Genomic DNA, 13,017 nt, shown 5'->3' on the forward strand with positions numbered 1-13,017 from the left:
TTTAACGGACTACATGACTACTCCACGGTCGCATGACTCTTGACGTCACCGCCACTAAGTTTTCAACTGATTTCGGCCGCTTTATTTTAAAAAAATTGTGTAATGGGGAAATCGGACTGTTTAAGCTAAATAAGAAGCTGTAATGGCGGACTGCCAGCACTCTCGTCTGTTCGGGGGTGATGACGTTTCATGTCCCCAACAGGGTTTGTAGTAGTATTGAGCAACTTGTTAGCAACCGCCTTTTTTACGACACGTAAAATCTACAAGTAGGGTATTTACTGACGTGTTTTATGTCGTAGAACAAAACCTGAAACTCGCTTAAGCTTTTGTTAACTACAGACCTTATTTGAGGCATTTTACCAAAATCCCATTCAAAAAACGTATTGACTTTTAGACGAGAGAACCAGAAGTGCTAAAAGCGCTAATGGAGTTCCGGGTTTACTGGCACACTCTATTAGTACAAGCCTATGGCATTTTACATTGTATAAATTAGCCTAGTGGCTAGCAGAGATTTCCTCTGCTCATATGAAGCCAGGATAAATCACACACAAGACTAAAAACGTATTTTTGTGGAGGCTTTATTGTCTTCACAATTTATTGTTTCTTATCTGTGAAATTAAAGTAAATAAAAGCTTTGTTTCCACTGAGGGAAATGGTTTCAGCTTACAGAAACAGACAGGAGGTCTGCGTCGGCGTGACGTGTAGTTACATTTCTGGGGAGGTGCACGTCAGGCTACGGCGTAGGCTCTGTGTCGACGCAAAAGTATAAATCCCGCTATTAAGGTGAAAACTTGACTACAACTCCCAAGAAGCCTTTCTGTAAGAAACATCCAGTCATAGTCCTAAATGAAACTCAGTGCTTGCTGAATTCACTAGGCATGAAATGATCTGAATTGTCTGAGTCTCCTATTCACATCCACTGTCTTTGCCATAGCAACAGCAGCTGAGGCACATGGGTATTGTAGTATTTCGAGCGATAGTAATATTGAGAATAACATTTAAATAAGACATGAAAATGGTCTTTTAACTGCCTCTGGACCGGGCAGCTTGTCCCACATCACAACTTTATATTGGATATGCATGTTTTACTTTTTGTGATGTTCAAAAGGAAAATGAAGTAACATGTTAAAGAGTTTTATAACTGAAAAACAGACATACATGACATAAATACAACATAGATAATTCACTTCCTAAACTGACTGAACTGGAAGAGATGTGAACCCCCTCCTACAGCACAATTTGTTAAATCAATTCACACACACACACACACACATCCCGCCCCACTCAAACAGAGTGTGTTGATGTAACCCAGGGCTCAGGGCCATGAAATCGAACATGTTTCTAATTTCCTGTGGCTCAATGTCCGTGTGTGTCACTGCTCAGATATTCAATAACCCCTCCCTCTGCAGCCGCTTGCACAAGTGTCAATATTTTTGTGTGAGCGAAAAAGTTCAACAGCCACAGAGAGCGAACTATGACCTCCTGGTGGTGTGAGGAAAATCTGTGTGTCGGGGGTCAGAATAACGTGAAGCCTGGATTTAAAACAAAAGACTTTAACAGAATATTTTACAGATTTTTGTTACGATGTCACTTATAAGCTGGAAACAACATGATTAAGCTTTGACAGTCTCCATATACGCTGCTGCTTCCTGTCAAAGATTACACTTTGCTTTTTTTGGTCAAGGTTTCCTCTTTTTTTTTAATTTAAAAAAGCAGGTGACAACTTCCTGTTTTGCGCTGCATCACTCTCTGTTGGCTACAACTATCAGGACGGTTGCTATTTGTCAAGGTGTGAATCTGAGTGTCAAAGTTCACCAGAAATTTTGCAGTTTGAAACATTGGTGTGACCGGGCCTTTACACATCAACAATGTCAGCACTACAGCAGCTACCTTAACAAACATATAAACAATCATGATATTGACGTGTCATGGTGCGCCTCTCTTACCTCTGTGACCGCGCACCGACGCTGAAGCCCATGTAGCCCTCCTGAGGGAGCGAGTCGTCCCCCAGCTCCCGCAGGTCCTGGGGGGCCAGATATTTGTCTGTGTCCCCCGTCATCGCATCGTCACCTGCCAGATGGAAACACACAGGGATGAAGAAAGGTCACAGAAAGAACGTGATGTATTGTCTTTACATCTTTTTACGAATATCTGCTTCTCTCTGGTGTGTGTGACCAGTTTAAAACCAGTGATTATCTAACTATGAAGCCTTCCAGTATCTCAAGAACCATTCATCTGATCTACTTCACACTTGGCGGGTGTATTCCTGGGGACCCGAAGAGGTGCAGTGTCGAATGCGGTGCAATTTGGACATACGACACGTTCAATATTAATAAACTTTGAATAAACGAGCAAACAGCTCTTGTGGCTAAAACACGGGTGTTTCTGACCACGAGTAGCCGTGACTTGGGTGTGTTTTTGTTTGCCATACTACCGCTAATTTAATCCACACTGTACTTTAACCATGGTGATGAGAACTGAGTCGAGCATGTCTTCACCTTCATCCATTGGGTACATTTTCCATAACCTCACTAACGTATAACACCATTAACGTTACCGTTGGCAACACAGGGCCAACCTCTGCTGATTAATCCATGCTCTACTCTATAACTGCGGTGGTAACATCGAAGTACAGAAATTAATACATCTGTTAAGTGTATTTTTAACTGTGTTTCTGACCTCAAGTAGCCGTGACTGGTGTGTGTTTTTCACGGGTGGATTTAGTATTTTGGGGGCCCCGGGCAGACGCCATCGTGCTTGACTTTTACTCTTTCTCTAACTGGGAATGTTGGTTGATTATTGGCAGTGGTAGAGGAAGTACTTTTTTTTGTCCTGAAGCAAAACTCGTCTGCGTCTCGTCCTACATTCAAATTTTTACTTGAAATATTTGACGTTGTTTTCATAAACCTGGGCTGTCTATGCAGGAGAAAGACGCAAACTGTTTTGAAACTGGTGCCACATGACCAGAGGAAACTGAGAAAGTTCTATGGCATTCGCTTTGCTTTTTCTCAAGAGGCAGAAATCCTACAACTGCCAGAACGCTGGTGGGTCACGTCTCATATTACAGTTAAATGGTGCTAAAACATGTTTCCGAAAAGGTCTGAGTTGGGAAATAGGGGACACAGTGCCAGAATCTCAGTTTATATTTGATATATGCTGCTTAGTTTTAGGTTTGGCTTGAGTTTGGTCTGCGTTTGAGAGAGAGAGAAAGAGGGGCGGGTCTGTCTCCTGATCCACTTCTATACTCTTCGTGTCCGTGTTGGCGATACAAAAATGCGGAAGTGCAGCCTGTAGTTCGAGCAACAAGGTTTGCATCATGTGCATCAACTGGCGAAGTTCCGCTTGGAGACGATCAATGAGATCTAGGTACAAGTTAAACGGAGGGCAGTTTACCACAGGTCATTTACACGTACTATGCACACTGTTACGATACAAAGCTGGTTGAAAATCGGCGAAGTATTCCTTTAAAGTGAGGAGGAAAAGAGAGGCATATCAGTAATGTGCTTAAATTTACTTAACCTCTGTTCAATGTTGAGCTTTTAATTCTAATATAATACTAGATAATTTAATGAATAATAATGCATCATACCGTAAAACTTCAATTAAACGCGCAGTCCCTTTTACTAGCCCAGTGTAGCTACACAATTTGACAAATAAAGGCCTGTCTCAAATAGAGGCCTGGTCTGGTAATAAGCAGTTCATTTTTAGAGAAGTTCTTTGGATGTATAAAACAGGTTGTTGGCTACTCACTTGAGGTAACATTAGTTAGCTGTTAGCTTGGTTAGATTCTCCATAATTTAATCGTTCAGTTAATTTTCTAAAACCATGAGCGCCAAAGAATAATTCATTCAGATTTACCGCCATGACGAAAGAACATGTGGTCAATCTCTACCTCTGAAACGGTCATTAAGTCAATTTATGTGTCCATTCTTTGATTACCCTGCAAGTTATTCATATTCCTTTATTCTGAAAGGGTCCTCAGATCAAAAGAATCAAACAGATCTTTCACCAAAATGAATTCAAGTTGTGAATATTGTTTTAACAGGATAAAGAGGTGTCGTAAAACAAGTGTCATAACTCTTGTTCTCTCTTTGATGCTCTGTCTGTCGGGGCTAGATCAAATGAATTATTAATATTTGACATATTATCTGAAGCCTAATTTTTCTACATGTAATATTCATACTGGTTTAAATAAACAATTTGATGGTATGTCCCCATGTTTACTGAGCAACAGTTTTGTGTGAAAGGAATTGTCCCAAATATAAGCCTGCTGATTTCAGTTATTCAAGCTGATAATACCTCCGGCTACTGATTTACGGTAGTTTTACAGTAATTTAATTGTTATATTTTGTGAGTAAAATCTGAATTTGTAACCAATTGGGAAATTTCATTAGCTATTTCAGGGTACACTGAGTTAGATTAGCAACATAATTCAATATTTTTCAGGTAAATATTATAATAAATCTAAGAAAGTGTTGAACTTGTTTGTACGAGCAGAAGCAGCAGTCGGTCCGTTCTGACCAGGCATGTTTTAAACCAGCGCTGCACCAGTATGAATACAAATGTAAAATGTTTTCCTACTCTCCATCTGCGTGCAGACCATAACAGAGCAGCTCTTTTAGACAGACAGATCAATGCAGCCTCTGGCCAGAGGCTGTTTTCCAGTTCAGCTGTGGTCCAACAAAACATACACAAACAAACGTCTCTGCTGCCACTAAAGGCTTTTTGTCCCAGTGCCCAGATGACACAAACATGTCAACAGTAAAGCCTGCAAACAACAAACAGTGCTGCTGTCAGTAACGACATGCGTCAAGTTAGTTTGGTGGTTTACATCTACAGAAAGTGACTGACCACACGCTCATGTAGAGGATGTTTCCAGTAAATAAAAACACTTCACACACAGCAAACACAAACAGATCATTAAAGCCATAAAAAAGAAGCTGAAACATACGTTACAGGAAAACAGTGAGCAGCATGTTATTCCCCTCAGAGTTACTGTAGATGATGAACTGATGACCGCAGGGTTGAAAGAGCGAAGGCAGGAGAGGAGGAGTTAAAAAGGCTGAGAGGGGAGCAAGTGCATGCAGGCGGAGGGACGAACAGAGGAAAGAAAAGGAAGGCATTCCACAGACCACAAAGCACCGGAGACCCCCGCCTCACCCTCCTGTCCCCTCATCCCCTGCTGCTACAGCACCCCTCCCCCCCTCCAAACTTTCTCCCCTCGCACTTTACAGACCCCATCTGGACACATTCCAGCCCATTCACCGGGACCCTCGTCTCATTTCAGCCTCCAAACCTCCTCCTGACCGAGCCGCCACTCACCTCCTGCTTTAAAGCACTTCATCCAGCCTAAAGTCCAGTTTGCAGGATTCACACCTTCAACTAACTTTTCTCCAACTTCCTTCAACTCTCTGTCGCTCCCTCCGTGCTGCACACACACACACACACACACACACACACACCCACACACTGCCTGTCTCTCTTTCACAGCCCGATGCTCTCACAAACAGATCGGCTTTCTCCCGCCTACCCACCCTGCTCTAGGATTATCCAGTGTGTGTGTGTGTGCATGTGTGTGTGTGTGTGTGTGTGTGGGACAGACACCTAGAGCTCACTGCAGGACAGAAATAGTAAGTGGGTGTGTGACTCAGACTAAGTTGTCTAACATCTAAACTCTACCAATGCAGCATGTATAGAGCACAGTATCATCCTCGCTGCTCTGCTTCATGTTTTGTTTGTGTCGTCTTGTCTGTCTGTTTCTCGCTCTGCCTGTCTGTCTGCTTGTTTATCTCTCCATCTGCTAAATAGCACAGATTCTTCGCTGTCAGTGTTTCACACATTACTTCATCCTCTGCATCTTTCAACCTCCTGCCGCTTCCATGTGTCAACTCACACGTCTAACTAACAACGTCTGCTGTCACCTCCAGAAGAGTGATCGCATGAATTCACAGCTCTGCGAAGGATTTCCCCAAAACGACTCCAGATGGGTTCACACAACAGAATCTGTCTGCTTGTCTGTCTTTACTAGTGTAGCTATCCTATTAAGAATACTTTACCCACAAAATGTATCTGGGCACTGTCTAAGGGTGTTTTTCAGCCCTCTGAAGCCTAGTTCACATTACACAATTTTCAAGGATCTTGAGAGCCACCTTCGGTCGGAGGTGAGTCGGCAGATAGTCTGCCACGACGAGTCCTCATGTGTGAACAAGCCTACGGGCAAGTCGCCCCCTCGTCTGTGACTGGGACTGGATATCTGGCATGCTAGAAAACTGGAGAAGTCTGACATGACTGACAAAGAGCCTCAGCCAATGAGAGGCAGGATACGTCCCACGTCAGCACGCAGGAGGACAGAAGAAATGTGAGGAGGACAAGCCGCAGGGTTGCCAGGTCCGCTTATTAGCCGCGACTTTGGGCTTGTTTTTTTGTAAAGTCACTTACAAATATTGGTAGTCGGGTTTCGTTTTTTTGGGCTTGTTTCTAACGTGGAGTCGCTTCTTTTGGGCTTGTTTCCATAGCCCTGGTTGCTTGTTTCTCTCCCAAGATCTGGCAACACTGACAAGCCGGCAAGCAACGACAACAATGGCGGCGTCCACAGGATCACGGGAAGCTCGTTGTGTTTGGACCCAGGCCCTGGAGGCAGATCTAATTCAACACTGGGTTGAATATCCAGTTTGGTGACGTCACCGCGGTATCTGGGGCTCTGTCGGCGAGGGCTCGGTGGAGAAATCTTCTGGTGTGCACACACAGGTCGTAATGAAGTTGCCGAGACTCCCGATGACAGAAACACATGTCACCAGGTATGAACTCTCAAAAGATTACGATAGTCTCCGCAACGCAAAATCAGGGTGAAAATCGTGTAATGTGAACTAGGCTTAAGTGGACTCTGAGCTGTGACTCAACATGTTTTGCACATATGTGAACACTCAAAGAGAACTCAGAACCCTCTGAAGTGAACCAAACTCAGACCACCTTGGGAGGTTCACTTCAAGTCTGCTTCAAGTCCGCAGTGCGGTTCACTTAACCTGTGTCTTGTGAACACAAAGCGCTCCAGGTTCGCTTTGCTCTTTGGCGTGTATTCAGCCCTCTAAATCACATGCTATTGCACTGGGATGCTTGAAAAAACAGGTGAAACCACGTTGGCCTGTAACACTTGCAAGGACGCAGGACCAGGAGTAGTTTGGTCCACGGAAGATACTGCACGTCTCCAGATGTGGAATGTAGAATACATCAAACGGCAACAGTCTACAGCAGTCCTCTTTCTAATGAACTGACAATCAGTACGTTTACATGCATGCAGTAGGCGAGCTAAGCTCATAGCTCGGCTAATAAGTCAAGTCGGACTTCTCGTCTTGTCTGAGTATACATGCAGAAGGGAAAATCGAATTTCTGACCAACTACGTCTGACTGTATCCTTTTTAATACAGTGCATATTGAACTAGTTCTGGTTGACCCGAAGAGGAAGCTAGCTGTCGGAGCATGAAGTTTCCTGAACTGCTGCTGCTACGTCATCTCCTTCTTCTTCTGGGTGAAAGCCTGCGAAAGAAAAAGTGGTGCATGTGCAGAATGCCGAGTCCCACTCCAGTCGGACTGAGTGGATACATGCAGCAATACTTCGATTCTCAATCGAATTATCTGGGTGTGTTAGTCGAGCTACGGATAGTCCAATTTCAGTCGGACTAAGCTGACGCATTTAAAAGTCCGGTTTCAGCCACACTAAGCCAATAATTCGATCTTCTCAAGCTGCATGTAAACGTACTGACTGTGGACACAAGAAGAACTGAGCCCCTTTTGTGTTGGTCCAGTTTTTGATGCACTTTAAGAGGACTGAGTTCGGTTCATTTAAAAAGGACTATATGTGAAAACACCCTTAGATGACAGGTTGAATTTTGAATCTTGAACACTGACAGCATCTGTAAGAAGGCAAACCAACGCCTGTTCCTTTTAAGGAAGTTGTCGATGACAAGTTGGACAAAGTGGTCAAGTTGTGCTGTAAGATCACTGGTGTTACATTCAATAACCTCCAGCATCTGTATGAAGAGAGGGTCACCTCTAAAGTTCGGTCTATTGTCTCAGACTCTCAACATTCCCTCCATGTTGGGTTTCAGATGCTTCCATCAGGGTGGAGGTTTTGCCTCCCTAAATGCAGCACTAAGCGTCACAGATTGTCCTTTGTCCCGTCTGCTATTGCTTTTCTTAACCAGCAGTGACCACTAATCGTCCAAGATTTACCCCTGACAGTGTGTGACTACTGTCTGTATCTCAAATTGCCCCCCAGGACATTTAAGTTTTACCTTACCTTATATATCGATCTCTCGCCCTGTGTTATGCTGAATTTGTACATTTCTTACTTGCATGCCTCCATGGTGAACACACGTAAGAGGGTCAATCATACAGCAGTGATATGTGTAACTAATTTGATAAAGATGGATGCTGCTGTTTTTTACCTCTGCCCATGAGGTCATGTTTTCAATGTTTCTTTGTTTGCAGGACTATAAAAAAACTACTGAGCCAATTTGCATGAAACTTGGTAAAATGGTGCAGCATGGGCCGAGGAAGAACTCATTGAAGTTTGGACCGGATCTGAATTACATACATAAATTATTTTACACTTTCATTAACATGGTGAGACGGGGCATTTGGCCTTGGCTGAGGGCTGCACTGTCCCAGGCTAGTTCTATATTAACTTTGCAGCACTGTGATTCACCAGACTGCACATTGCGTGTTTGCTCTTGTGACATAAGCACGTTGTTTTAACTGTAGTGTTGGAGCCTGCCACATTGCATTTCACTACATTGCATTTGTATGTTGTTTTTCAAAGGGCACTGTTGGGTCTCAAGAATCAAGTCAAGGCTCAAATTCTCATAAGAAAACTTACAAGTCAATGTGCAAGTCTTTCAGGTCTGACTGCGGAACATTTAAACAACATAACACTGAATGTTTTTGCATTCAAGGGTCAGGTCAAGTCCACAGTAAGTCATGTTTTAAGGCCTTTACACCCGGGGGATGTGACGAGTGAACAACATAAAAATGCAAAATACTTGCACCTGCAAATATTTCGCATCCAAACTGTTTACTGCTTTAGTTTGGCAGCGATGCAAATATGCGGCAACTGGGATCTTGTTGACCTAAAGTATCGTCCAGCAGTCTGTCTGAGGTAAGATGCTGTGTAGCCTGAGCGACTGTTAACTATTCTGTTGAGTTTCCTTTCAGGGAAAAGCTCTGACTTTGAGTCCCTTTTGTTGAACAGTTACGCAGAGTATATGTGTAGGGCTTTTATTGTGAAAGGTATGAACGGATATGAACTGATATGTGCCGCATTTGTCAAGGTTGTATTGGTCTGTTGTATTGGTTCGGACCAAAAACTGTAAGTAGTTCGGACAAAAACGCTCTTCAGAAACTCCAAGTTGTCGTTTAATAATCCTCGTTGTTCGTGGTGCAAAAGCTCAGAAAAATTGATTAAAAAAATTAACGACGCTTTATCCTACATAACAGATTGAAAAAATATATTGATGACAAATTAAGTCTCAACTTAGTCTGATGAAGTCAAAGCGTAAACCTACTGGTCTACGAACACTGAAGCCCTCTACAAGACCGGCCAGAGCCGCCTCTATTTTCTGAGGAGGTCCTTCAACATCTGTCGGTCAATGCTGAGGATGTATATGAGTTTGTGACGGCCAGTGCTCTCCTGTTAGCTGTTGTGTGCTGGGGCAGCAGGTTGAGGGTCGCAGATGCCAACAGAGTCAACAAACTGATTCGAAGGTCAGTAACGTCGTGGGGTGAAGCTGGACTCTCTGGTGGCAGTGTCAGAGAGGAGGATGCTGTCTAAAGCTCTTTTTAAATAGGAGTTGTGCAAATTTGCAGGAAAGCCCAATCAGTCTTTTTTCAGCATTGGCAGTATAGAAACAAAAGTAGGCAGGCGGCAAAATGCCGCCTGCCTACTTTTGTTTACACAGAATGTGCCTTTTTTGGGGCAATGGGGGGCATGAGCAAGTAGCAAAACATGTAGCTCAGTGTGTGACGTAAACAGTGACGTGGGAGGGAAGCCGTGGCTGGTCAGTCCTTCGGCGATTCTCTCATAAGTCGGCCCGTTCTTCACCGTCCCCGTCATCTGACGGTTAATGGCCTCTTCGTTTGCGAGGGCAAGGAGGGCGCACAATTCCTTGTCTCCCCAGTTGCTCATCTTTACAGTGTCTGTCAGGTTTGCGTTTCCCTCTTGCTACTAGCTGCTCGCTAATTCCTGCTATCAGCTGTTTCCTGTTTATCCACCGCCAGTGGGTCGCACGTGTGGCGTCATCAACAGCTCCTCCCACAAGTCATCAACAGCCCCTCCCGTTGTGGAAGGCCGCCTTGGTCTTTTTATACCACAAAGGTTCTGCCAATATGTCTACCCTATGAGGCGGAAAATTGGGCACCTCAGATCAACTCGCTAATCCGGCTCTGTGTGTCTAAACGCTCGCAGCTTGCCGGCAAAACGGCCCGAATTTTGCCAAAAATCTGGCAGTGTAAAAGGGGCTTAAGATTCGTGTCATCTTGGACAATGTCTCCCAACCACTCCACGATGTGCTGGTCAAACACAGCAGCACATTTAGTGACAGACTCCGTCCCCAAGATGCACCACAGAGCGCCACAGGGAGTCGTTCCTGCCTGTCACCATCAACCTGTACAATTCCTCCCTCACAGTGTCAGACGGTCTGAGTCAATATACTGGCATCTGGATTTTTTCCACTCACTGCATTTCTGATTTCTAATAAGTGCTCTTGTTTTATTTTTAAATATTTTCTCTAGCTAGTGTGTTATAATTAGAATATAAAAAGTCAAAGCTATGGACCAGCATTAAAGGGACGAAGATTAAAACATAAGACAGATTTTGGGTACTGGAAACATTTGATGAAGTGCGACATCAGTTTTTGGAACATGCAGAAAACTTGGCATCTAAAATGAGCCAGCATGTGGTCACTATGTTATTGCCTTATACATAGTTAAGTTATCTTATGATTCAGATTTTATATCCACGCTAACCACATATTAATTAACTTTACAACTGTGGAAAAACTCTCAGCAGTTTATAACAAACTGCAGAGGGTTTGTGGGCCGTCCGGATTTAGATCATGGACTGTGTGTGTGTGTTATTGGAGACGTTAACCATGTCTGTTACGCAGCTGCTATGTGAGCTCGTGAAAGCGTGTGTGTGCGTGCCTACAGTTACACTTGATGTATTTTTAGACCCGAAGTTAAAGATGGGACACTCGACTCACGCAAAACAGCAACAACTTTTGTGAAGGCAAACGTGCACAGAAATATACAGAATGAGTTTAGTTCATGAGTGTAGCTGCAACACGTCAGACTGTGGGTTACTGGAGTTAGTTACAGCAACGTCACCGTACTCTGGACTCACAGGAATAGCTGATGGAGATGTTTCCAACATCCACCTCTGTTCAAATAAAGCAGAAATACACCTTTTCATCCCTTTGGAACAACTGCAATATTTCTTAATCATGCACGCAGGAATATTAGTGTCTTTTCTGTCACATCTCCAGAGAAAGACTAAATATTGAAGTACAGAGCCATAACTCATGGGTCAGACCCACACAGGCCGGTATATGTAGACATCTACTGTATGTGACATTATACTGCATTTATATATTGTGTTAAATCTAAATGGCAGCGAGCAGAAGTCTATGATCGGTAGAGACTATAGTTCACCTGGTAATCTCATTATATCTGTCCATTCAGTTACTTAAAGGAACACTTACTCAGTTACTCGCCTCGTGTTACGTTGAATCAGCAAAGAAAATGTTGTTTCTCTTGCATGTCCCCACGGTGAACGAAGAATCCAAAAACAGAGAAAATTCTCGATGAATTTAAATACCGTAAAACTTCAATTAAAAGCTTAATTCTAATTTAACACCCACTCCCTTTTACTAGTGACAAATAAATGCCTATCTCTAATAGAGGCCTGGTCTGGTTGCCAAGCAGTTGATTTTTATGGAAGTTCTTTGGATGTGTTAAACAGGTTGTTGACTACCAACTTGAGCTAACGTTAGATAATGTTATATATAAATGTTTAAACTTTTGTCAATATGGAGATGCTGCATATTGTTAGCTCGGTTACGGCCTATTTCCACCAGATGCGTGTTGGTTGCGTCTCCACTCCGGCACGGCAGCGGAGCCGATAGGATTCAATTCTATTCAATGTGTGTGTTTCCACCGGCTGTGGCTGTGCTGCGTTCCGGCTCCATCTCAGCTGCGGCAGTCCGGAGCCCTCCACAACAGATACGCAGGACTTCTATTTTTGCCGGATGCCGGAGCACAACGCAGCAGTTTAGCACAGAGCAGATCGTGCGGGGCAGGAAGTCGTGCACAGAAACAAAATAAAACATCCGGTTAATTTTCAAAATAAAATACACAGTGTTCACGGCGGATCATATTTCCCTGCACTACACCTTGAAAACTACATAACGAGCAGAGGCAGGCCTGAAGTCAACAGGTCAGAGGTTTTCAGACGTCATTTCACCCCATTGACACCATGGACGAGGAGATGTTAATCATGGCAGTGCACCGAGATGTCTTCCGGCGGAGCTGCACCGCTCCGCACAACAAACGCAGCCGGTGGGTATTGACGGACGGCGGAGCACGCAGCGGATAACCAGCGCTGCCGTTCCGCAACGGACACGCATCAAGTGGAAATCTGGCGTTAGATTCTCCACAAATGAGTCGTGCAGTTCATTTTACTGGAATCATGAGCACCACAGAAGACCGTAATGCATTTGGATTTACCAGCATGATGAAAAACCTTCCTCAGAAGCTGTCATTAAGTCAGAATATGTGTCCACTCCTTTAGTCCGTAAGGGTCCTCAGATCAAAAGAATCAAAAGAGTTTTTGATTTAATCCAAGTTGTGATTGTTTTATAACACATTTTTGCTGAGCAACAGTTTTGTGTGAAAGGAATTAAAGGCCTGTCCCAAATATAAGCCTGTTGAGTTCAGTTATTTAAGCAAATAATAGCCCGGGCTACT

At 43.7% G+C, this 13,017-nt stretch overlaps 1 protein-coding gene across 16 annotated transcripts in view; it reads right to left on the reverse strand.

Moving 5' to 3' along the window:
- LOC126400323 (ankyrin-3-like) overlaps positions 1–13,017 on the reverse strand; it is a 236,498-nt gene that overhangs the window by 58,871 nt on the left and 164,610 nt on the right. For 11 of the 16 annotated variants that reach the window (XM_050060950.1, XM_050060949.1, XM_050060943.1 and 8 more), the window contains one exon: positions 1,947–2,070. In XM_050060950.1, the coding sequence (XP_049916907.1) occupies positions 1,947–2,070 (124 nt within the window). Of the gene's footprint in view, positions 1–1,946; positions 2,071–11,395; positions 11,432–13,017 lie in introns of all 16 variants that reach the window. The other 5 variants (XM_050060947.1, XM_050060941.1, XM_050060938.1 and 2 more) reach the window with 1 other exon arrangement.

The sequence above is a fragment of the Epinephelus moara genome, chromosome 13 (assembly GCF_006386435.1).
Source record: "Epinephelus moara isolate mb chromosome 13, YSFRI_EMoa_1.0, whole genome shotgun sequence".
Lineage (NCBI taxonomy): Eukaryota > Metazoa > Chordata > Actinopteri > Perciformes > Serranidae > Epinephelus > Epinephelus moara.